Source organism: Coffea eugenioides, chromosome 2 (genome assembly GCF_003713205.1).
Source record: "Coffea eugenioides isolate CCC68of chromosome 2, Ceug_1.0, whole genome shotgun sequence".
In the NCBI taxonomy this organism is placed as follows: domain Eukaryota; kingdom Viridiplantae; phylum Streptophyta; class Magnoliopsida; order Gentianales; family Rubiaceae; genus Coffea; species Coffea eugenioides.
Window position 1 is genome coordinate 2,166,946 of NC_040036.1, and position 22,511 is coordinate 2,189,456.

Here is a 22,511-nt window from a genome sequence, read left to right on the forward strand (position 1 = left end):
AGTTTTTAAACCATTTCTACAAATAGAACCTTTCATAGCTTTGAAGGTAATTAGCATGTAAAATCATACATTTGAGCAAAAAAAAACTTAGTAATAGATGAAATTCATTTTCAATATCATACAAAAAATTTACTTAAAATACACAGACTTTTTTTATGGGTGTGAAATATGAAAATTTTATTATAAAAAAAGTCAGAATTTGAAAAACTATTTGGAGTTTCAATTACTTTATTTCTCTTGCACTCTACATGAATAGGAATAAATAAATAAATAAATAAAGTTGTGAAACACCAAAAAAGGAAAAAAAAAATAAAAAGAACCTACAGCTATTATTCTCCAAATGCATTGAATATTTCATTGATTAAATCCTATATTTCATTGATATTTGCAATTCAATTATACATACATACATACATGTATGTATGTATGTATGTATGTATGTTTGTATAGACATTGTTAAAGAAAAGTAGGAAATTTAGAGAAAGAAAAACAAGTTCAAAAAATTTAATTATGGGGGTATTATTGACAATTCATCACCTTTGATATTAGTATATGACCCTACTATCACTTCAAGGGTGCTAAGTGAGATTTTGAAACGTTTAGGGGAGCTAGGTGATATTTCATGAAACCTCAAGGGAGGTTTCTGAAATTACCCCTAGTTGTAATGAAATTGCGATACATATCGGGATACATGATTTTGCACGTTATTATCTATCCTCGTGCATAGTTGGAATTCAAACCGAGATCAGTGTATGTATTGTACGTGCAAATTGAATCTGATAATCGCTGACGCTCCAAAATTTCGCTCCGATGCATAGGTTTATCGTATATTAATGTAGTAGTTTCATCATTCATGTTGTGTTATTAGCATGAATAACACCTAGTTTGGGAGTTTAGGATAGCAAAGAGGAGAAGAAGAGAGAGTTTTGAGTCGAAAAACAAAGACGAGGAGAGATTCTTTCACATTGTTTGGAGTTTTTAGAGAGAAAAAGGAAGAAGTAATTGCTATACTTTGGCCCTGTTTGGTAGGCCTGTCAACGGGTCGGATCTAGACCCGGATCCGGACCGGATCCGTGAAATTATTGCCGGTATGGGTAGGGATTTAATTCCGTTTCCCGGATCTGGATCCGTTTTATCAAACAAAAAAACGGGTCGGATACGGAATATAGTATTCCGGCCCGTATTAGACCCGGATCCGAATATAAATGAATTAATAATTTAAAAAATATATATTTATCAATATAATTTGATTAGGATGATGTATTTGAATAAAGTCAATTTGATTTCTTTTCTTATTTGGTTTTTTCTTTGCATTAGTTAAAAATTAGTTTACAAATATATTTTTTTCTCATTTTTATTAGAAATTATAAATTCTGCTAAATTTGTTCGGGTAGACCCGACCCGGATCCGGGATCCGCCGGATCCGGAACATAGAATAAAAGACCCGTCGGGTAAACGGGTCGGATCCGGATCCGGTATAGTAATTCTGGTCCGGGTCCGGAATAATGAATTCCGGCCCGGACCCGACTCGTTGACAGCCCTACTGTTTGGCAAGCAAGTTTTTGATCAAATTTATCTGTTACAAGTCTTTTTAACAATTTTAACTACAGTAATTTCAAAAAACTTCTCAAAATTTGTAAACTATACACTTCAAAATATTTAAAAATTTACACACTTCAAAAATTTTTCTACAACTTTTACAGTAAGTTACAGTAAAATTTTACACAAACATTTAAAAAACTCACTTGCAAACGGGACCCTTGTTTGGGAGTAGAAAAAAATAGAAGGAAAAGATTTCATATGTGTGTCTATATGTATTTATGTATTATTTTAATAGTAGAATTATATATATATCCATAATATTTTTCATTTCAAAAATAAAATAATTATGTTTCAATTTTTATAGATCGAATTGGCTCAAACTCGAGCAGCTCGATTAGACTCGAATTTAAGGTCAAGAGTTTTACATTTCAGGATGGAAAGCAACCTCTATTTCTTATTGTATCATATAATTATGCAAATAGTGATATAACATCATCCTCTATCAGATTCCCGAGTAATTTATAATTAGGTCTGATTCTACTACCTTCAAACTCTGCGCTTTGCCCTTGAAAAGGTCGAATATCCCCTTTTTTTCCCTTCAATGTTTTCTGCCGATATACCGAACAACATCGTTCTTCAATGTTGTTACGGATAAAATAAGGTGAAACCACTAAAAGTAACAGCGAAAAGTCTTGCAACGTTCGTTCGGGGAAGACTGAACCCAAAACAAAATGAGCACGGACTAATTCAAGTAATGCCACTAAAGCATAGCCAGGGACAACTAGACATCATCTACTCTTAACAGCATTACAGATCAAGAGGAACGGAGTACCACTTGCTTCACCACGAACGACGGATGAAAAAACATGCATGATGCCACCAGACTCCTCAATGGAGGAGCAAGCCTGCTGCTAAGTAGGAAAGCCACGAACATAATAGAGGCTGTGTTATCGCATGAAGACGTAGGGTTTTTTTTTTTTTTGTGGTCTATTTTTCCTGGAAGATTTGGCTTCTCAGGAATCATTTGGGATTCGTTAAGCTGACGCTAAAATCCCAGAGTCTCCTTCCCAGATCCGCGTCCATGGCCATTGAGCTTGCTTTAGCTATGTTATTGTCGCCAAAATATTCGCCACTTATTCCTTTGACTTGCGGATGCAATGCTACATAGCATGTTGTTGATGCTCCCTGGTACCAGGTCAGTGGAGGGAGTAACAAATAGTTAACACCCTTTTTTGGTGACAGCCTTAACAAATTAACATAAACGTGAGACAATATGATTTTAGTACGAGGCATAACTTACTTGTGGAATGTTTTTTAACACATATTTTCCAACAGTACTTGCAAGGCCTGCATCAGATCAAAAAAAGCAGATACATGAGAAAGACCCCCACATTTTTGAGAAGTTTACATCAAGACAAGATCCCCACTGATGATTTCAAGACATAAAATAACATTCTCCAGCCAGGATTTAGGGTTTAAGGCATAAAATACCATCCCCTAACAACGTCATCAACATCACGTGTTTGATCGTAGCAGGGCCAGTAGGGCTTGGTGTACCAAACAGAAATTCAAAGAACACCTGGCCCTTCTGACAACTGCCAATGCAAGAAGCACTAATACCAAGTTGGGTTTATTTGCTATGAAGGATTGACAAGGTAGCTTGCTACCATAAATTTGAAGCTAATTGAGCTTTTTTAAAGTATGCATAAACAAGGCATAATACAATAAAACAAAACCACCATTCAGAAGGCTAATGCAGACCCATACAGTTAACAAGTTTGGGAGTACCTCCTAAAATGCCGACATGACGGAAAAGGTTGGTTGTAATTGCTCCAGGATGAAGCGAGTTGGCAGTTATGTCTGCATCATCTTCCTGCTAAGAAACAAATCATCAAACTGTTTTATGGAAGAGATTGATTGATTTAGTTATTGTGACAATTTACAGAAGAACATCTCACATAAATGACAATGTTCATTCAATTAAGTTAACCATAATTGCTATTGCTTTTGAAAACTTCCCCTTTTCTCTTAAGCACTTGTACTCCCTATTGAAAAGTTGAATGGGTGTAATTTACAATTGAGATTGTCATGGTTCTTAAAGGGCCCATAATTATGCGACAAGAAGCAAGCCATGGATTCCAAGATTGAAGGAATAGAAACATCGGCTGCAGTTAAGACACCATGTCGCTGTGGTCAAATATTTGACCATAAAGACTTTTTTCTACTGATCCTTTTTTGTTTACCCTTGCCACATACTTCATCTTGTAGTTGGTGGCAAGAAGCTCATAAACAAATGAATCCAAGGTTTGGTGTTGAATTATAATATTACACAGCATAAGTTAGTACCAACCTAAAAATCAATTGAATTGAAAGCTAACAGAAGCCTTCTTTTGGAGACCTAGAATCCATCTCCACCTCTAGTTGTTAGAAAAGAAGTATTATTCATGCTACTAAGATAACAATGAACAGAGAAATCTCGCACAGGAGACATATCATGTTATAGTGGCCGACCATTTCTGCCAATGAGAAGGAGACGAGCTATGAGTAAGAAATGCATCTTATAAAGTTCTAAAGCCCTATCATGTTCAGTCCTTGATTTGCCAGGGAAAGAAACACTAAAATTTGCCAGGGATGCACAAAATTTTGAGGTGCCTAAATTAAGAAAGGCAAATGTAAACATCCTCAAGATATAAACTGGATAAAAGACAATATCTACGGCAACCAATGGGCGAAGAAAATTCCTAAGGGTTTAAATTCAGAAAAATGCTAGAAGTTTCAACTTTCAAGGGAATCAAAGTCAGAATCTACAACCTTTAACCGTCTGGCAAGCTCATTAGCATGCAGCACATTAGAAAGCTTTGATTGACCATAAGCAAAGAAGCTGCTGTACCTGCAGCATAAAAGTGTGAGAACATGTGAGGGGTTTTTCAAGAATGATGGTCAAAAAACCTCCCCGCACTACCTCCCTACACACTATCCCTTATTAATTCTACACAAATTTCATAAACAATTTTTTCTTTTTCTAATTGAGGGAGCTCTCTAAAACTCTTACCGTTTCTACATGATAATGTCACAGGCAAGGCGTGGAGGGCTATCCCCTCACTTCCCCATAATCCTGCCTCTCCTTCTTCACAATTACCTTCTAGAAAATGACAGTTATGATTTTTTCCTACACTACCTGTAAAATAGTTCTAACTTAATACTTTGACAAGTTTGCTTTATGTTTATCCCCATTTACACGAGAAAATTGCATGCCATTTATTTGTGTATTACTACTTTGTAGTGCATGAGATGTACTCAGTAACTCCCTAAGAAGAATCTCCAATTTTGCACTTCCTAAGTCTACTTGTTGGCATGATGAGCAGTTCGAGACATGGGCATGAATGGTTTTTACTTTTGACAGGTAGGCGGCTGTTTGGACTCTCAAGAGTACCCAAAAATCCAAGTCTCAACCACCACATGACAAAACACACGCACCATTTTATAAAATAAGGAGATAGAAGAAACAGAATCTCAGTATGGTAGTACCTTCAAGCTACAGACATGAGTTTGAAGCTTTGGCATTAAAAAAAAAAAAAAACAATGATAAACTATGGTTTGAGAGTCTAGAACAGAATAACATATAGAAATGTTAACACAATTAAGCACTGGCAACCACAAGCTTACCCTTCTTGGTCGTTGATTTTATCAAAACGCACACCTTCACGATAGGGATAGCGGTGAGCTTCTGATGCAACAATCACGATCCTTCCCTCTCTCTTAGTTTGATGACATGTTTTCTTCATTTTGTCCAACAACAAGTTAGTCAAAAGAAAATGACCTGCATAACAGATACAAAACTAAAGATGGTAATGAAGATAAAGTGTTGATGTCAACAAGAACTATGCTGAGTTCCAATCCAATTACTGCTAAAAAATTTGAACATACAAAATTTGTGGATGCAATTCAACTTGCTGCAGTGAACGGTTTGTCCCATAAAGAATAGGACCTACCTAAGTGATTTGTGGCAAACTGCAATTCAATGTTGTCCTTGGATAGCTTGAATGGGGTCGCCATGACTCCAGCATTATTACTTAACATAGAGAAGACAAAGACCAATCCCAGGAGTCAAAAACAAAAAAAAGAATAAACAAATAAGCAAATTATAAGCAAATAAAATTTACAAAATCGGAAAAAAATACCAGGCACTTAATAAAGAGACAAGATGAGAGGAGACAAAGTTAGAAGAGTCTGATTGCTGTATAGATAGCATTTATTTACATTAGGATATTCAAGGGACGGCCAGACGACTTAAACTCCTTTGCAAAATTTCTCACAGATGCAAGTGAACTGAGGTCTAACTCCGAGACATCAACTTTAGCTTCAGGGGTTTCCTTAACAATTGCATCTTTAACCTCTTGGCCAGCAGCCATGTTTCTGACCCCCATTACAACACGGACACCACGCAGTGCAAGAACACGAGCTGTTTCAGCACCAATACCACTTGAAGCCCCTGCAATTTTGTTTGTTGTTATACTACGTCATTCCATGCGTTCAAAGTTCAAACTGATACTCTTAATCAATCATAAAGGCCCACAGCCATGAAAAAGGAAACGAAAACGAAAGTACCAATGTACTAGACGAGTATAAACAAATTGAAGGGCAACAAAACTAGTAGACTATTTTCGGAGCAGTATTCACTTCTCCACAAAAGAGAAGAAGAATAAACGAATAAAGAAATCTAAGGACCCGAAAAATTTAATGAAAAAAATGTGGACAGAAAGGTTCAATTGAGAAGGAACGGAGAGATAAGAGCAAGTGGAGGACCTGTGACAATGGCAGTGAGACCAGAGCCATCAATCCCCTGCGTGACTTCCTCAGCAGTGGAAGAGGATGAGAACCCAGATGGCCCTTTTCTTTTGAAAAGCCACATCTTTGTTCAATCGTAGTAATTAGCGAAGCTGCAGAAATTCCAAGAAGAACAAGAAGACGAGGTGGAGTTGGAGGCCTTATGTACCCATGAAAAGGTTCCTAATCTTTAATCACATACCGTGATGAATTGATGCTGGACGCCTCTGTGGCTCTGTCTATGCTACCGTAGGATGCCCAACGTGGGCGAGACACGCGTTAGGACATTAATGACATTAAGGAGTTATGGCCACCTGCGTAGAATAGTTCCGACGAGTATGAATAAATGGACCGAAGAAAATAATAATAATAAAAATAAAAATAAATAGCATTTTTTACTCTAAGTAAAATTTTTTACTTTAACATTTTCCTTAGCTTCAAATGACAAATAGCTTGTATTGTCATTTTGTAAAATTTTTTTTTGTATATAGGATGTTTTAAATTAAATAAATGGTTTGACAAACTAATAAACATCAATGTATGACTACCTTAAAAATGATAAATTTTTTCCCTCGATCTTGTCATACAAATAAAAAAGTTTTACTTATTTTCTTGTTACAAAGGGTTTGAGCAAGGATACAATACTTTTAAATTATACAAAAACAATAATGACTTTCACTGTTTGCAAATATATTGTGTATATCTTATCTTTTCATGCAAAATTACTATCTTTTCAAATTAATTACTTCCAACTCTGCGAAAGCAATTAGTGCAAATAAATGAAATAATACTTACACATTTTAAGCATTGATATTTACATATCTATACTACATACCATTCACTAGTTCAACACTTCTTGAAGCTTTCCTAAATAATATTATAGAGTTTACAATTATTTTTAATCCTTTTAAAATTTAGTATAGACCATAGAAGTTGTCTTTCCAAATTATAAAGACTTGTACAAAAATCCACAATAGTTTTAATTGTCAAAAGGTTCTAACACATTTATTACGATTTTCAAGTTCAAAAAACAAATAAAAGTCCATCAATTTCTTTTTAACATCTTATGCGAACCACACTACAAGTCCTTATCTTTACAAATTATAGAGAGTTCTACAAAACAATCAAATAAAAATTGCTTAAAAATTCAACAGACAAAAAATAATCACTAATTGCATGTAATTGTAGAGACAAGGGCCAATGCTACCGCTAAATATGAATGGGCTGAATAGCATTTCACAACCACCAGCCTTTGGCCTAGCTTGGTGGGGTGGGAGACCAAAATGTCATATTTAAGTGGTTTGCTTCAAAAAATTCAGGCAGATGTGTTGTGCACTCGTTTGGTCCGGTGGTGGTTCAGTCCCCTCCGAATTATTTCTGGGCTTTCTTAGGTCTACCTCCTCCCCCTTAGTGTAGAATAGATTAGGTTATACAACAGTTGTCGTCTCCGGAAAAAAAAAAAAAGAATAGCATTTCGCGAAAAATTAATGAATGGGGCTGAACGCGATTTGTAAAGTATGTTACTTGTTTATTGATCTTGTTATTAAGGACATAGGTGTAAAATTGGTGTGTAATTTTCACAAGTCCTCGAGTGACACAGGCAAATTGAATACGTGTAAGTGTAACCAAATTTGGATGCTGGAGATTAGGCAGCGCAGGTTGTAGCTGTGATGGAAAAGTGTCACATGTCAATACACTACAAAATTGTGATACTGTAATGAAGAAAATGCTTTTACATTTGTTTGTAGTTGGTAGGGATAGTTTCGATTGAATCTGATAATAAAGATGTTGAGAAAAGAAAACTACTTTGGCGTGTACGAAACCATTGAAAAAAAAAATGGTTTGTACGTACAAGATGTAACTTTGCATGCACACGATATAATTCACTTTCAATAACGTGTAATTATAAAATAAAATTTTACGATTTTCACATATAGTGTGACAAACGATATACAATATACAATCTAAATCTTATATATTTTTTTGTCAAATCTTGGGCATCTACTTTGTACTAATATGTGCACAACTCGCAGTGTCCTCATAATTTTTCTAAACATCTTTTTAAAAAAGAAAGTAGACTTTTCTACGCAAACAATTATTAAACAGAACTTATTTTCTTCCCACTTTATTATTATACCATGGTCGAATTTATCAGCAATATATACGTCCATTGTTGTAGAACTGGTTCTTCAGGAATCATCTCCATTTTGCTTTACCAGGTTCAAGCTAAACTCCCAGAGTCTGCTAGCCAAATCTGCGTCCATGGCCTTTGAGCTAGCTTTGGCTATGTTGTTGTTCCGAAAATATGCACCGCTAATTCCCTTGACTTGCGGATGCAATGCTGCATAGCAGGTTGTCGAAGCTCCCTGGAACGTCCAAGTTAAAAGGGGTGCCAGGAAAAAAAAACGAAGAAATATTAATTGGTCGGAAGGCTCTTGCCCTGAAATGGCATTATCATCTGCAGCATTCGTATAGTCAACTAAACAAACTAACATCCTCTAGAAGAATCATACAAGTAACCTTTTTGATTTGTCCCTTATCCCGGATAAACTTCAACATTTTACTACTAGTTTTACAGCACCAAAACATGAATTGTGAGCGAAAATTGGATGCAAAACTTACTTGTTGAAGAGTCTTAAACACATATTTATCGAGCTTATTGGCAAGACCTGCATCACGCATAATAATGCATGAGAATAGAGCCAGGGGCCCTGGAGAGAGTAACGTAGCCAATTCCCGTAAATTCGAATAAATAGGAGCACAAGATTTCTTGGAAATTTTTGACGAATTAAGAATGGATCCGCGGGTAGATGTCTGCAACATCATCAACCGTTTCTTATAGTTAGGCTATTGAAATTAATCAAGTCTGAGAAATTCTAGCCAGCCCTGTCCGTGGCTATCAGAATCCACAAAATGGCACCATATGATGTACGCATTTCATTTTCAAGTTCAACTTTAAAAGGGATTCATTCAGTGAAAGTAGTAGTTTGCGGATACCTATACAGCAGCCTCGACGATGGAAAACATTGCTGATAATCACTCCTGGATGAACAGAGTTGGCGGTTATTTCCACCCCTTCTTCCTGTCCAACAAACAAATGTACGAAGTACTTGAGTTTCTTACGACGGAAATCGGTTTGCCAACTACGGGACATGTTGTTATAGAACAGTCAACATTAAAGACAAGCAATTTAGTTTGTAACGAAAAAGTGAGCGGAATAGCAACAACTCTGCGCGGATCCTAATTGTGTGAGTAGTGTATTATTTTGCTGTGGTGGAGTATTTCTGTATTTTTTTTCTATGCATCCGGTGCCTCCTTTTCATTTTTTACAGGGCTAAAAGCTTCTACCAGTTAAACTTTTTTTTGTCGTAATAATAACATTTGTATAACCTAATCTAGCCTGATATAAGAAGAAGAGGAGCCAACGAAAAAATCTCGTCAGAGAAAGTCACAATTAAGTGATAGTTATAATTAAATGGCAAGATAGGAGACAAGAATTGAACCTTTAACTTCCCACTCCGGTGAGAGGCTGTTGGCTGTATCAGTTAAACATTGACTTGGTTTCACGTTGGGCACGAAACATAGCATAGGATAGGCGGCCCGATCGAGCTATATGCACCAAGAAAGATGTGCCTTGAGGACTTGAAAAAGGCATTATTTTGATTTAGTTAAGGTGGAGTAGGAATGTAGGGATCTAAACAAAGGCAGTACGTTTAATTGTTGTTAGGTGTATAGGATCTATGTGTTTTGTGGCTTGCCAGAAGTGTGTAAGTGGCCGTATTAATGTAACAGTGAGCTGGGTTCTGAGGGAAGCCATCATAGCAAAGGTACCTGTATCCCATCAATTGGCTGATCACTTGCTACAATTAGGTACTACTATACTTCTTTTAAAAAAAAATTTTTTTGATTGCACCTTTGTCGAATAAAATCTCTTCTAGGTGTCCAACAATACAAAGTTCTGTGTACATCCTACATGGATTTATGCACCGAACTGAATACCTTAAAGCGTCTGGCTAGCTCATAGGAGTGCAGTAGATTAGCCAGCTTTGATTTACAATAAGCAAAGAAGCTACTGTATCTGCAGTAAGGCAGTAAATGAGGAGAAGAAAAAAGTTCCAACTGCTTTTAAATGTGATGTAAGCTGAAATTATCCAAGGTTCTCGGGCGCATACAATCAATAACTTCAAAAAAAATTCGGCGTTAATGGGAATTGAAAACATACCCTTTTTCATCACTGATCCTATCGAAACGAATACCTTCACGATATGTGTAGCGGTGAGCATCTGATGAAACGTTTACTATCCTCCCCTCTTTCTTACTTTTGTAATACGTTTTCTTCATGGTGTCCAGCAACAGGTTCGTTAAAAGAAAATGACCTGCATTTCACAATGACCAGACCAGTTAATGTCTTAACCAAAGATTCAATGGAGAAAAAGGAATTACCTAAATGATTCGTGGCAAACTGTAATTCTATGTTGTCCTGGGATAGCTTGAAAGGGGTACCCATGATTCCTGCATTATTACTTGAGAATAAAGAACATGCTTCAAAGATCAGAAATTCTTGATAATACAAAACATTTTTGAATAATCTGCTGCTCTGCTTACATTAGGATATTCAAGGGATGACCCAACGAATTAAACTCTGATGCAAATCTTCTTACAGATGCCATTGAACTAAGATCCAACTCCATGACATCGATCTTGGCTTCAGGGATTTCCTTCACAATGGCTTCTCTAACCTTTTGGCCTGCAGCCATGTTTCTGACTGCAATTGTGACATGGACTCCACGCAGTGCAAGAACGCGGGCCATTTCAGTACCAATACCACTTGATGCACCTGCAATAATTTGCCAATTGCCACCATCATCAAATGATTTGCTTGTTTGAAGAATTTCATTACATCCAATTAATCCCACGTTTTGATATTCATGTTATTTTTATTGGTGCTCAGGCTTTGGCGTAGTGGTCAAGCTGAAGTTTAAGGACGCAGAGGTCCAGGATTTATTTGCTCATGCATTTCATGAGCAATGTTGCTAGGCATTCTAGCTAGCAAAAGATATCGGTATCCACTTCCCACAGACTACGTAACCCAGAACTCCGATCATGAACTACGTGAAACCCGCGGAGCTTTAAATAGAAATGTTGGAGCATGAGGTTACCATTGCGAAGTGCAATATGAATTAATGAACTGAGTTCAAGAAAGAAAAAAAGACAAAAAGATGGGAAGATCACCAGTGACAATGGCAGTGAGACCAGAGGCGTCAATGCCCTCAGTGACTTCATCCGCGGTGGAAGAGGATGAAAATCCAGACGACCCTTTTGTGTTGCACAACCACATCTTTTCCTTCAAGTTCAAGATGCTTTCTTTTTCTAACTTACTTTGTCTTTGTTCAAGGGGGAAGGAGAACAAGGAGGGAATTGCATTAACCCCAGTACGTAGTAGTCATTGCAGGATGATCAATACTTGATGTTCTTTGGCGATGGGCCAAATGGCAAATGTGTGCGCCACTGTAATCTTCAATATTTAAAGAGATTGAGGCTAATTTTCTGGTGAACTTGACGGAACAATCATATGCATGTCTAATAAGCTTCAAAAAAATTAAAAAAAAAATTGTTGATTGACAGATAGTGGTTGTTTTAGTCGCATTGTCAGCTCTGTATTATACAAATGGATACGTGTATCATTTTGGATTTGGCAATTGATGGATGGACAGCAATCTGGAATCGGGCTGCCCATTCCATCCTGATGGGGTTACAACTTAAAATTGCAGATTAAATGGCGGTGCTAAAGTCTTCCACGATCGACGTCGCCTTCGCTGAAGCATAAGAACATGTGGATATTGGGAGAACCACAAGGCACCAACATCCCGCTTCTCAAACCAAAAATGGACTATAATTAGCAGTAGTTAGATGTCAATCGTCCAGTCTGAAGTCAACAGAGTAAGCTAATTGAACTTGTGCTACTAATAAATTCTGGAGTTTGATTGAAGTTGAATTAAAACGCTTGCTTGCTTGCTTGCGTGCTTAACTGGCATCAGTCTCTGTTGATAGGAAAGACAGACGTTCTTCGTTGGTTGCGCACTTCTGATTCGAATGAAAACCAGTTTAATTGCGACCTCCAACCTTGCCGTAATGACGGAAAAAGATCGGTCCAACATCGACCAGAGTTCATAGTTACCCCATCATCCTGTTTAAGGAACATATAACCAAAGCATATTTGATTTTACTTGAAAACTAATGACAAAAGTGTTTCTTCAATAAAAATTTACGTACTCTTCAATACCCGCTAGTGTTTATGAATCTCTCAGCTGGATAAAGTCCAGGGTTCTCAGGAAGGGGAGCAAGCAGTAATCTTAGAAGCTGGAATTAAGTCTACAGACGGTTAATACGGCACCTAATTTATCCTAGTATCTATTAGCAGTTTCATAAAAGCGCCTAGAAAGTTAAATACACAAAAATTGTCTAGTTAGGGGAGGAATTTTAAAATTTTTTGTTGCTCTTAGATTCAGAATTCGAATCATATCCTTGACAGACAGGGGTAGGGAAGGGCATGGGGAGCGTGCAAAGGGATAGAATCTAAAAAGTAGGAAAACAGTGAGATTTAAAAAGTGAAAAAAGAACAGAGGTGGTAAGATTTAAGAAATGGGAAGGAAAAGGAGCACTCGAATCCAAAATCTTTACGCTTCGAAATTTCAACTTTAACCATTAGACCAAAACTCCTTAGCCATTTAGTTTATAACTTATTTATTAGTAGTAATATAATTTCACATGACAAATATTAAGGGAAAAGCTAGTGTATTGAAAAAATTTCTGAAGTCCCTTGCATTTCCATCGCTTTCTGCTAAAACTACTAAGGTGGAAGAATTTCTGTACCGTGGGGGGATGATAGCTCCCCCCCCCCCCTCCTCTCTCTTCATTTCCTTCATTGCTAAAACTCCCAAACGGAAGAAATCACTTACATTCCTTACGAGTGCCTTCTTTATTCTCCAAATCAGATCTAAATACTTGTGGATTTATATTTATGGCTTTCCCTCTAACTCCTTTAAAATCTTCCATTAATGATAACTTAGTGAGATTACTAGTCTAAGGTACCTTCCGTCCTGGCCCTTCTCGTCCACCTATATAGTCGGACATGCTTTGCGGGGAAAGACTGCACTTTATAGTCCTGGCCCTTCTCGTCCACCTAAAGGTTGAAATCTCCCCTTGAATGAAAAAAAAAAAGAGCTTATAAATCAAATATTGTTCTTCGATGACGTTGTTACTGATGAAATAAGGTAATCCCACTAAAGTAATAGCGAAAAGTATTGCAACGTTCGATCGGGGAAAGACTGAACCCAAAATGAGCACGGACTAAAGCATAATCAGGGATAAACCAGATATCATCCACTCTTAACAGCATTACAGACCAAGAGGAACAGAGTATCACTTGCTTCACCACGATGGATGAAAAGACAAGCATGATGCCATACTCAATGGAGGAGCAAGCCTGTTACGTAGGAAAGCCACGAACATACACACTCTAATAGAAACTGTGTCATAGCACGAAAACATAGGTTTTTTCTTTTTTGGTCCATTTTTCCTGGAAGATTTGGTTTCTCAGGAATCATTTGGTTTGGTTAAGCTGACGCTAAAATCCCAGAGTCTCCTTGCCAAATCCGCGTCCATGGCCATTGAGCTTGCTTTAGCTATGTTACTGTTGTCAAAATATTCGCCCCTTATTCCTTTGACTTGCGGATGCAATGCTACATAGCATGTTGTCGATGCTCCCTGATATCAGGTCAGTGGAGGGAGTACCAAATAGTTAACACCTTTTTCATGACAGACTTGACAAATTTAACACAAACGTGAGCCAATATGATTTTAGTACGAGGCATAACTTACTTGTGGAATGTTTTTATACACAAATTTTCCAATAATACTTCCAAGGCCTGCATCAGATAAAAAAAAACAGATACATGAGAAAGACCCCACATTTTTTAGATGTTTACATCAAGACAAGATCTCCACTGATGATTTCAAGACATAAAAGAACATTCTCCAGCCAGGATTTGGGGTTTAAGGCATAAAATACCATCCCCTAACGTCGTCATCAACACCATGTGTTTGATCATAGCAGGGCCAGTAGGGCTTGGTGTACCAAACAGAAATTCAAAGAACACCTAGCCCTTCTGACAACTGGCAATGCAAGAAGCATTTATACTAGGGTTCATAGCTTGCCACTAGAAATTTGAAGCTAATTGAGCCTTTTTAAAGCATGCATAAACAAAGCATAATACAATAAAACAAAACCACCAAATAGCGAAGCACAAAAAAAATAACACATTCAGAAGGCTAATGCAGACGCATACAGTTAATAAGTTTGGGAGTACCTCTAAAAATGCCACTGTGACGGTAAAGGTTGGTTGTAATTCCACCAGGATGAAGTGAGTTGGCAGTTATGTCTGCATCATCTTCCTGCTAAGAAACAAATCATCAAACTGTTTTATGGAAGAGATTGATTGATTTAGTTATTGTGACAATTTACAGAAGAACATCTCACATAAATGACAATGTTCATTCAATTAAGTTAACCATAATTGCTATTGCTTTTGAAAAGTTCCCCTTTTCTCTGAAGCACTTGTACTGCCTGTAGAAAAGTTGAATGGGTGTAATTTTACAATTGAGATTGTCATGGTTGATAAAGAGCCCATAATTATGGGACAAGAAGCAAGCCATGGATTCCAAAATTGGAGGAGCAGAAACAGCTAAGACATCATGTCACTGTGGTCAAATATTTGACCATATAAGACTTTTTTTATACTGATCCTTTCTTGTTTACTCTTGCCACATACTTCATCTTGTAGTTGGTGGCAGGAAGCTCATGACCAATTGAATTCAAGCTTGGGCATTGAATTATAGTATTACATGGCATGAATTAGTACCTACCTAAAATCAATAGAATTGAAAACTAACAGATGCTTTCTTTTGGAGACCTAGAATCCATCTCCACTTCTGGTTGTTAGATAGAAGTATTATTCGTGCTACTAAGATAACAATGAACAGAGAAATCTAGCACAGGAGACATATCATGTTATAGAGGCTGACCATTTCCACCAATGAGAAGGAGACGAGCTATGAGTAAGAAATGCATCTTATAAAGTTCGAAAGCCCTATCATGTTCAGTCCTTGATTTGCCAGGGAAAGAAACAACAAAATTTGCCAGGGGTGCACAAAATTTTGAGGTGTCCAAATTAAGAAAGACTAGAGGAAACATCCTCAAGATAATGCTGGCATATTATTATATAAGCTGGATAAAAGACAATACCTACAGCAACCAATGGGGGAAGAAAAATCCCAGGGGTTTAAATTCAGAAAAATGCTAGAAGTCTCAACTTTCAAGGGAATCAAAGTCAGAATCTACAACCTTTAACCGTCTGGCAAGCTCATTAGCATGCAGCACATTAGCAAGCTTGGATTGACCATAAGCAAGGTATCTGTTGTACCTGCAGCATAAAAGTGTGAGAACATGTGAGAGGTTTTTCAAGAATGATGGTCAAAAGACCTCCCCGCACTACCTCCCTACACACCACCCCTTAATAATTCAACACAAATTTCATTAACAATTTTTTCTTTTTCTAATCGAGGGAACTCTCTAAAAATCTTACAGTTTCTACATGATAATGTCACAGGCAAGGCATGGGGGCTATCCTCTCATTCTCCCCTAATCCTGCCTCTCTTTCTTCGCAAACCTTCTAGAAAATGATGGCTATGATTTTTTCCTATATTACCTGTAAAACAGTTCTAACTTAATACTTTGACATGTTTGCTTTATGTTTATCCCCATTTACACAAGAAAATTGCATGCCATTTATTTGTGTATCAGTATATTGTATACTATGAGATGTACTCAATAACTGCTTAAGAAGTATCTGCAATTTTATACTTCCTAAGTCTACTTGTTGGCATGGTGAGCAGTTCGAGATATAGGTATGAATAGGTTTTACTTTTCACAGGTAGGTGGCTGCTTGGACTCTCAGGAGTACCCAAAAATTTAAATCTCAACCACCACATGACAAAACACACGGCATTTTATGAAACAAGGAGAGAGAAGAAACAGATTTTCAGTATGGTAGTACCTTCAAGCTAAGACATGAGTTTGAAGCTTTGACATTAAGAAGAAGAAGAAGGAAAGAACAATGATAAACTACGGTTTGAGAGTCTAGAACAGAATAACATATAGAAAGATTAACACAATTAAGCACCGGCAACCACAAGCTTACCCTTCTTGATCGTTGATTTTATCAAAACGCACACCTTCACGATAGGTATAGCGGTGAAATTCTGATGCAACAATCACGATCCTTCCCTCTCTCTTAGTTTGATGACATGTTTTCTTCATTGTGTCCAACAACAAGTTAGTCAAAAGAAAATGACCTGCATAACAGATACAAAACTAAAGATGGTTATGAAGATAAAGTGTTGATGTCAACAAGAACTATGCTGAGTTCCAATCCAATTACTGCTAAAGAATTTGAAGAATAGGACCTACCTAAGTGATTTGTGGCAAACTGCAATTCAATGTCGTCCTTGGATAGCTCGAATGTGGTCCCCATGACTCCAGCATTATTACTTAACATAGAGAAGACAGAGACCAATCCCAGGAGTCAAAAACAAAAAAAGAATAAGCAAATAAGCAAATAAGCAAATTATAAGCAAATAAAATTTACAAAATCACAAAAAATACCAGGCACTTAATAAAGAGACAAGATGAGGGGAGACAAAGTTAGAAGAGTCTGATTGCTGTATAGGTAGCATTTATTTACATTAGGATATTCAAGGGACGGCCAGACGAATTAAACTCCTTTGCAAAATTTCTCACAGATGCAAGTGAACTGAGATCTAACTCCAAGACATCAACTTTAGCTTCAGGGGTTTCCTTAACAATTGCATCTTTGACCTCTTGGCCAGCAGCCATGTTTCTGACCCCCATTATAACACTGACACCACGCAGTGCAAGAACACGAGCTGTTTCAGCACCAATACCACTTGAAGCCCCTGCAATTTTGTTTGTTATTATACTACGTCATTCCATGCGTTCAAACCGATCCTCTTAATCAATCATAAAGGCCCACAGTCATGAACAAGAAAACGAAAACGAAAGTACTGATGTGCTAGACCAGTATAAACAAATTGAAGGGCAACAAAACTAGTAGATTATTTTTGAAGCAGCGTTCACTTCTACACAAAAGAGAAGAAGAAAAAAGAATAGAGAAATTTAGGGAGCTGAAAATTTTTTTAAAAAAAACATATGTGGACAGAAAGGTCGAATTGAGAAGGAACGGAGAGATAAGAGCAAGTAGAGGACCTGTGACGATGGCGGTGAGACCAGAGCCATCAATCCCCTGCGTGACTTCCTCAGCAGTGGAAGAGGATGAGAACCCAGATGGCCCTTTTCTTTTGAATAGCCACATCTTTGTTCAACTGTAGTAATTAGCGAAGCTGCAGAAATTCCAAGAAGAACAAGCAGAGGAGGAGGAGGTGGAGGTGGAGGTGGAGGTGGAGGCCTTATGGTTCTACGAGAAGGTTCCTAGTCCTTGATGAAATACCGTCGTCATTTATGCGGTGATGAATTGATGGTTGACTCGAAAATAAACGGTTGTGAAATTACTACTTTTTTTATATTTATTTCTTCTTTCGTGAATGGCAAGATAATGTAGGAATATACATTTTTCTTAAAGAAAAATTTCAGAAACCTCCCTTGAGATTTTCCCTAATTGCAATTAGCCCCTCCCAAATTTTTGAAATCACACTTAGTGCCTGTTTGATAACATAAAAAAGTGCTGAAACTGAATTCATTCAGACATTCAGAGGTTTTGGGTGTTTGATAAATAAAAAGTCAACTGCTGAACCTATTAAGTGGTGCTGAATTTGTATGTATTTTTTTCAGCACAAGAATAGTAACTGAATACTTAATTTGATAAGAATCAAGAGATTTACTTCAACTACTTTATCTTATCTACCAAATCTATCCCTGTTTGTTAATTACATTCAAAATCCTTATCTAATTAAACAACCTAATATTCTCTATTCAAAATCCTTATCTAATTAAACAAAACAACCTTTCAACATTGATACCATCTTTCCATCTTTATCTTTACATTGTCTACTCTTTATCTTTTTCCATCTTTCTACTCTTTCATAATTTTGTCATTTTTTTCCTCCCAAATTTTTTTTATTGCTACCGTACTCAGCGATCTCAAATTCATTTTTTCCAAGGTAAGTGACATTGATTATTTGTTGTTTTGCTTCAACATTTTTCTATTGAAATAATTAAATTTCGATATAATTTGGTGTGAATTTAAATCTTGTTTATTGCAGCTTCCTTTTGCTTATATTTGGACTTTTCTTATCAAACTGTGAAGGAAGGCCATCACGAATTCCTAAGCTTAAACAGGTACCATCACTAGTTATATTATTATTATTTTATTTTGGGAGTGGGAGTTGTATTGCAACTATAGTATAGCCTTGGATTACCAATGCTTTGGTGTCACTTAACAGGTTAAATGTCAAAAACATTAGCTCTATAAGTCTTTGCACACATTTATATGGCTTAAATATTTATGCTAACACCAAAAAATAGTTCCTTAGAGCCGAATCGTTAACATGCCTATGAGTTAATAAGAGTACAACTAGGAAAATATTAGTGGGTGCCTGACACACTGTTTGACTTCATATAAAATCATATTGCCTTGCCATCAATTTGCTCTTTTGAATAGGCAAATAGATTCCCAGAATTTTTAGTTTGTCGTCCCAATTTAGTACTAGAATAGATAATAGCATAATGGATATATATATATATATATATATATATATATATGTATCCGAAGACTTAACTGATGATGATGCATTTCAAAATTTCTCAAGGCATGACTATTTAATGCAAACTAACTTGTTTATTACAATTTATTTTATAATTTAATTTAAGATTCTTGATTCTTTAATTTAACTTTCATTAGTGGTATGATCATTTGATCAAACTGTAATATGCCTTATCCTTAATATGGGTGTCTCTACATATTCAACAAAAATTCCTTTTATGTTGTTTTTTCAGTTCCATTTATTTTTATTTTTTACTTTTATATATGTTATGATATATAGGTTTACCTATGTGCAATGTAGGTATGAAACGAGAGAATTCTGTCAGGGCTAATTGGAAAGACCCGGAAGTATTCCGGCGATTTATAGAATTATGTTTGATTGAAGCACGCCCTAATAATTACAGTGGAAACAGTTTAAAAAAAGAATGTTGGGAACGAATTAGATCAACTTTGAAAGCTGAAAATAAGGGCGATTTTACGCAAAGACAATTGAAGAATGAATGGGATTATTTGAAACAAAAATATATAATTTGGGCAAGACTCATTGGTAACACAGGGAATACTCATTATGACCCTGTTACCAATACCATCAATTGGACTTCAAAGCAATGGGAAGAGTACTTAAAGGTACCTAAGTTTATATATCAATTTTATTATTTAAATAATCGGCATACTTTTGAAAATAATTCTTTTGTACATAATAATTTTTTTTGTACATATTGTTTCAGGATAATCCCAAAGCAAGCAAATTTCGTTTTAATCCACTGGAATATCCAAATGAAATGAGGGCATTATTTGATGGTATTGTGGCTAGCGGAAAAAATGTGTGGGGTCCATCTAAAGAGGGATTACCACAGGATGGTCTTGAATCTTGTTCACAGACATGTATCAATTTGGAAACGGAAGAAATTGATATGGCCTCTTCTTCAACTAAGAAATCAAAACAGGAAATCAAGAGTGAAGGCAAACATCCAAAAAAAACCAATGTTGAAAAACTACATGATGTTGATAGTCAGTTAGATGAATGTTATTGAGATCTTGGAAAAGTCAGATGGACCAAGTATTAAAGATTGTAACGAGATTTTAGACAAAATGCAGGGTTTAACAGAAATGGATCCACTGTAGCTTGCAGCTTCTAGTATTTTTTGTGAAAGTAAAGCTTACAGAGAGCAATGGATCCAGATAGCAGAAAAACATGAAGAGTTTAGATTGAATTGGATTGCAATGAATGCAAGAAAGCTAGGTTTATTTTGATTTTTTTGCAATCTTGTGGCTTCTAAATTTATTTCATTTGTAGACAACTTCATTGGCAAACAGTTTTATTTTTCTTGGGATGATGAATAAATTATTTCATTGTCAAATAGTTTTATTTTTCTTGAGATAATGAATAAATTATTTTCTTTTATGTGATTACTTTTATTTAACTTTTCTTATAAATGGATTACATTATAATATATATGTTAGCTAACTATTCTTACTTTCTTTTTTGTTTTGTCAAATAATAATTGGAAGAAGTGTATTGTGCACTCTTTTTTAATGATATACTCAATTTGAAATTTGCAGATGTTGACGGATGAGAAAATACAACTTTTAAAAGTTGTATTAATATTACTAATCCTAAAAAGAAAACAATTGAGGCGTATTGGAAGAAGACTTGATACAAATTCTATGTTGAGAGGATATGAATACGTAAATGAAATTCTTGATGGAAATCCTGCACACTCTATAGAAATACTACGAATGAGAAAAGAAGTATTTATGAATTTGTGCACTCATTTGCGAAATAAAGGTTGGCTACAAAATAGTCGTTATATTTCAGTTGAAGAAAAAGTAGCAATGTTTCTCATAACTATGGGTCATCATCATACAAATCGCGTGGTTAAAAGGAGATATTGCCATTCGACCCATACCATTCATACATATTTTTATGAAGTGCTACAAGCTATGCTACATTTTTCGAAAGAGATGATTGTCCCAAATTTTAATGGAAACCAGCATGCAAGTCAACAGCAACGTCGACTTCTCCAAATATTTCAGGTATTTTCAAATGTAAGTGATATTTTTTCAAGCTAAATATGTATCTAATTATTGATTTTTTTTGTCCTATTCAAAAGGGTGCTAGAGGTGCATTAGATGGAACACTTATACCTGCAATTATACCCGTAGATGAACAAATTCCGTATCGAGGGAGAGGAAAAGGCAAGTGCATGCAAAATGTACTAGCTATTTGTGATTTCAATATGATTTTCACATTCATTTTGGCTGGTTGGGAAGGTGTAGCACATGACTCTAGAGTTTTGTCAGAAGCCTTAGCAGACCCAACGTGCAACTTTCCTATTCCTCCAGCAGGTTAAATTTTTTTTAACAATAGTATTTTTTTTTTTGCGGTAGTTTTCATCCACAAATATTTATATTTTGATTTTTTTTTTTGTGTAGATAAATATTATTTATGTGATACAGCTTATCCACACACACGTGGCTTTATGGCACCATATCGAAATATTAGATATTGGTTATCTGATTTTCGAAATACTTCTCGTCCAAGATCAAAAGAAGAACGCTTTAACCAAGCACATGCAAGATTGAGAAATGTAATTGAACGTGCTTTTGGAGTATTAAAAGCTCGTTTTCCCATTCTCAAAACGATGAAACCATACCCTTTTCCCACACAAAGAAACATTGTCATTGTATGCATTGCTCTTCACAATTATTTGCGAAGAATTTCTGCAAATGATTATTGGTTTCAACAATATGATGATGATGATGCTATTATACAAAATGGAGAAGAGGTCGAAGATGACGAGACAAACGAAGAAGTAGGAGAAGGATCCATACAAGCTGATCAATTATTCATGCATAACCTACGTGAAGAAATTACAAACAATCATTTCTAAATTTTTTAGGTCGAATTTATATGTTATATGAATTATTGGATTGTAATGTTTCTTTTAATGTTTTCCATAATATATTTCTTCTTTTATATTAATTTGATTTAAAAATAAATATTGTCATTTTCATACCTAACAATTTTAAGTTAATTAAATCATAGGTTCTATTTTCTTTTTGGATTAAAAGATAGAAGGGCAAAATTGTACAATTTAGCTTATTAAGCATTAAGTTATGAATATTAATCAAACAGTATAAATAGGTTCAGCATTAAGATTCAGACATTCATATATCTCTTTTTAGTACCTAGAATTCAGCAAATTAATTATTTCAGTATTCAGAATTCAGATTCAGTTTTATCAAACGGACCCTTAGTGTCCTTCGAATGACAACCTTTGT

General features: G+C 35.8%; 4 protein-coding genes across 9 annotated transcripts; 1 reads left to right on the forward strand and 3 right to left on the reverse strand.

Annotated features, from left to right (window-relative positions):
• Positions 1–2,171: 2,171 nt before the first annotated feature.
• LOC113761036 (short-chain dehydrogenase TIC 32, chloroplastic-like) lies at positions 2,172–6,583 on the reverse strand. 2 transcript variants are annotated; one of them, XM_027303841.1, is made up of 8 exons: positions 6,349–6,583; positions 5,803–6,034; positions 5,535–5,614; positions 5,209–5,362; positions 4,354–4,432; positions 3,331–3,418; positions 2,843–2,889; positions 2,172–2,727 (listed from the first exon to the last, which is right to left on the reverse strand). In XM_027303841.1, the coding sequence occupies exons 1-8, from the start codon at positions 6,452–6,454 to the stop codon at positions 2,563–2,565; spliced, it is 951 nt and encodes a 316-aa protein (XP_027159642.1). In that variant the 5' UTR covers positions 6,455–6,583; the 3' UTR covers positions 2,172–2,562. The 2 variants fall into 2 exon arrangements, with proteins under 2 accessions (XP_027159642.1, XP_027159643.1); XM_027303842.1 differs by having other exon boundaries at positions 3,331–3,415; positions 6,349–6,582.
• A 1,737-nt stretch (positions 6,584–8,320) lies between these two features.
• Positions 8,321–12,096, reverse strand: LOC113763436 (short-chain dehydrogenase TIC 32, chloroplastic-like). Of its 4 annotated transcripts, XM_027307253.1 has the most exons (9): positions 11,602–12,092; positions 10,975–11,206; positions 10,813–10,892; positions 10,592–10,745; positions 10,369–10,447; positions 9,873–9,978; positions 9,367–9,451; positions 8,992–9,038; positions 8,644–8,735 (listed from the first exon to the last, which is right to left on the reverse strand). In XM_027307253.1, exons 1-8 carry the CDS (start codon positions 11,705–11,707, stop codon positions 9,026–9,028), a joined length of 855 nt encoding a protein of 284 aa, XP_027163054.1. In that variant the 5' UTR covers positions 11,708–12,092; the 3' UTR covers positions 8,644–8,735; positions 8,992–9,025. The 4 variants fall into 4 exon arrangements, 3 of the variants coding, with proteins under 3 accessions (XP_027163053.1, XP_027163054.1, XP_027163055.1); XM_027307252.1 differs by lacking the exon at positions 9,873–9,978 and having other exon boundaries at positions 8,321–8,735; positions 11,602–12,079; XR_003467343.1 differs by lacking the exon at positions 8,644–8,735 and having other exon boundaries at positions 9,367–9,453; positions 9,874–9,978; positions 11,602–12,096.
• Positions 12,097–13,698: 1,602 nt separating this feature from the next.
• On the reverse strand, positions 13,699–17,950 carry LOC113764182 (short-chain dehydrogenase TIC 32, chloroplastic-like). 2 transcript variants are annotated; one of them, XM_027308263.1, is made up of 8 exons: positions 17,714–17,950; positions 17,172–17,403; positions 16,898–16,977; positions 16,629–16,782; positions 15,773–15,851; positions 14,739–14,826; positions 14,251–14,297; positions 13,699–14,136 (listed from the first exon to the last, which is right to left on the reverse strand). In XM_027308263.1, the coding sequence occupies exons 1-8, from the start codon at positions 17,817–17,819 to the stop codon at positions 13,966–13,968; spliced, it is 957 nt and encodes a 318-aa protein (XP_027164064.1). In that variant the 5' UTR covers positions 17,820–17,950; the 3' UTR covers positions 13,699–13,965. The 2 variants fall into 2 exon arrangements, with proteins under 2 accessions (XP_027164064.1, XP_027164065.1); XM_027308264.1 differs by having other exon boundaries at positions 14,739–14,823; positions 17,714–17,946.
• A 1,579-nt stretch (positions 17,951–19,529) lies between these two features.
• Positions 19,530–20,260, forward strand: LOC113762665 (L10-interacting MYB domain-containing protein-like). Its single transcript, XM_027306214.1, has 2 exons — positions 19,530–19,853; positions 19,955–20,260. The coding sequence occupies exons 1-2, from the start codon at positions 19,530–19,532 to the stop codon at positions 20,258–20,260; spliced, it is 630 nt and encodes a 209-aa protein (XP_027162015.1).
• Positions 20,261–22,511: the final 2,251 nt, after the last annotated feature.

Excerpts from the sequence above, each read along its gene's own strand:
- LOC113762665 (XM_027306214.1), top strand. The coding sequence starts at position 19,530 with ATGAAACGAGAGAATTCTGTCAGGGCTAATTGGAAAGACCCGGAAGTA. Across the intron at positions 19,854-19,954 it reads AATGGGAAGAGTACTTAAAG|GATAATCCCAAAGCAAGCAA; the intron begins GTACCTAAGTTT and ends ATATTGTTTCAG.
- LOC113763436 (XM_027307252.1), bottom strand. The coding sequence starts at position 11,707 with ATGTGGTTGTGCAACACAAAAGGGTCGTCTGGATTTTCATCCTCTTCC. Across the intron at positions 11,207-11,601 it reads TCTCACTGCCATTGTCACTG|GTGCATCAAGTGGTATTGGT; the intron begins GTGATCTTCCCA and ends AAATTATTGCAG. Across the intron at positions 10,448-10,591 it reads AGGATCAGTGATGAAAAAGG|ATACAGTAGCTTCTTTGCTT; the intron begins GTATGTTTTCAA and ends GCCTTACTGCAG.
- LOC113764182 (XM_027308263.1), bottom strand. The coding sequence starts at position 17,819 with ATGTGGCTATTCAAAAGAAAAGGGCCATCTGGGTTCTCATCCTCTTCC. Across the intron at positions 16,978-17,171 it reads CGTCCCTTGAATATCCTAAT|TAATAATGCTGGAGTCATGG; the intron begins GTAAATAAATGC and ends CTCTATGTTAAG. Across the intron at positions 14,827-15,772 it reads AGCTTGCCAGACGGTTAAAG|CAGGAAGATGATGCAGACAT; the intron begins GTTGTAGATTCT and ends TTTGTTTCTTAG.
- LOC113761036 (XM_027303841.1), bottom strand. The coding sequence starts at position 6,454 with ATGTGGCTTTTCAAAAGAAAAGGGCCATCTGGGTTCTCATCCTCTTCC. Across the intron at positions 6,035-6,348 it reads TCTCACTGCCATTGTCACAG|GGGCTTCAAGTGGTATTGGT; the intron begins GTCCTCCACTTG and ends ACAAAATTGCAG. Across the intron at positions 3,419-4,353 it reads AGCTTGCCAGACGGTTAAAG|CAGGAAGATGATGCAGACAT; the intron begins GTTGTAGATTCT and ends TTTGTTTCTTAG.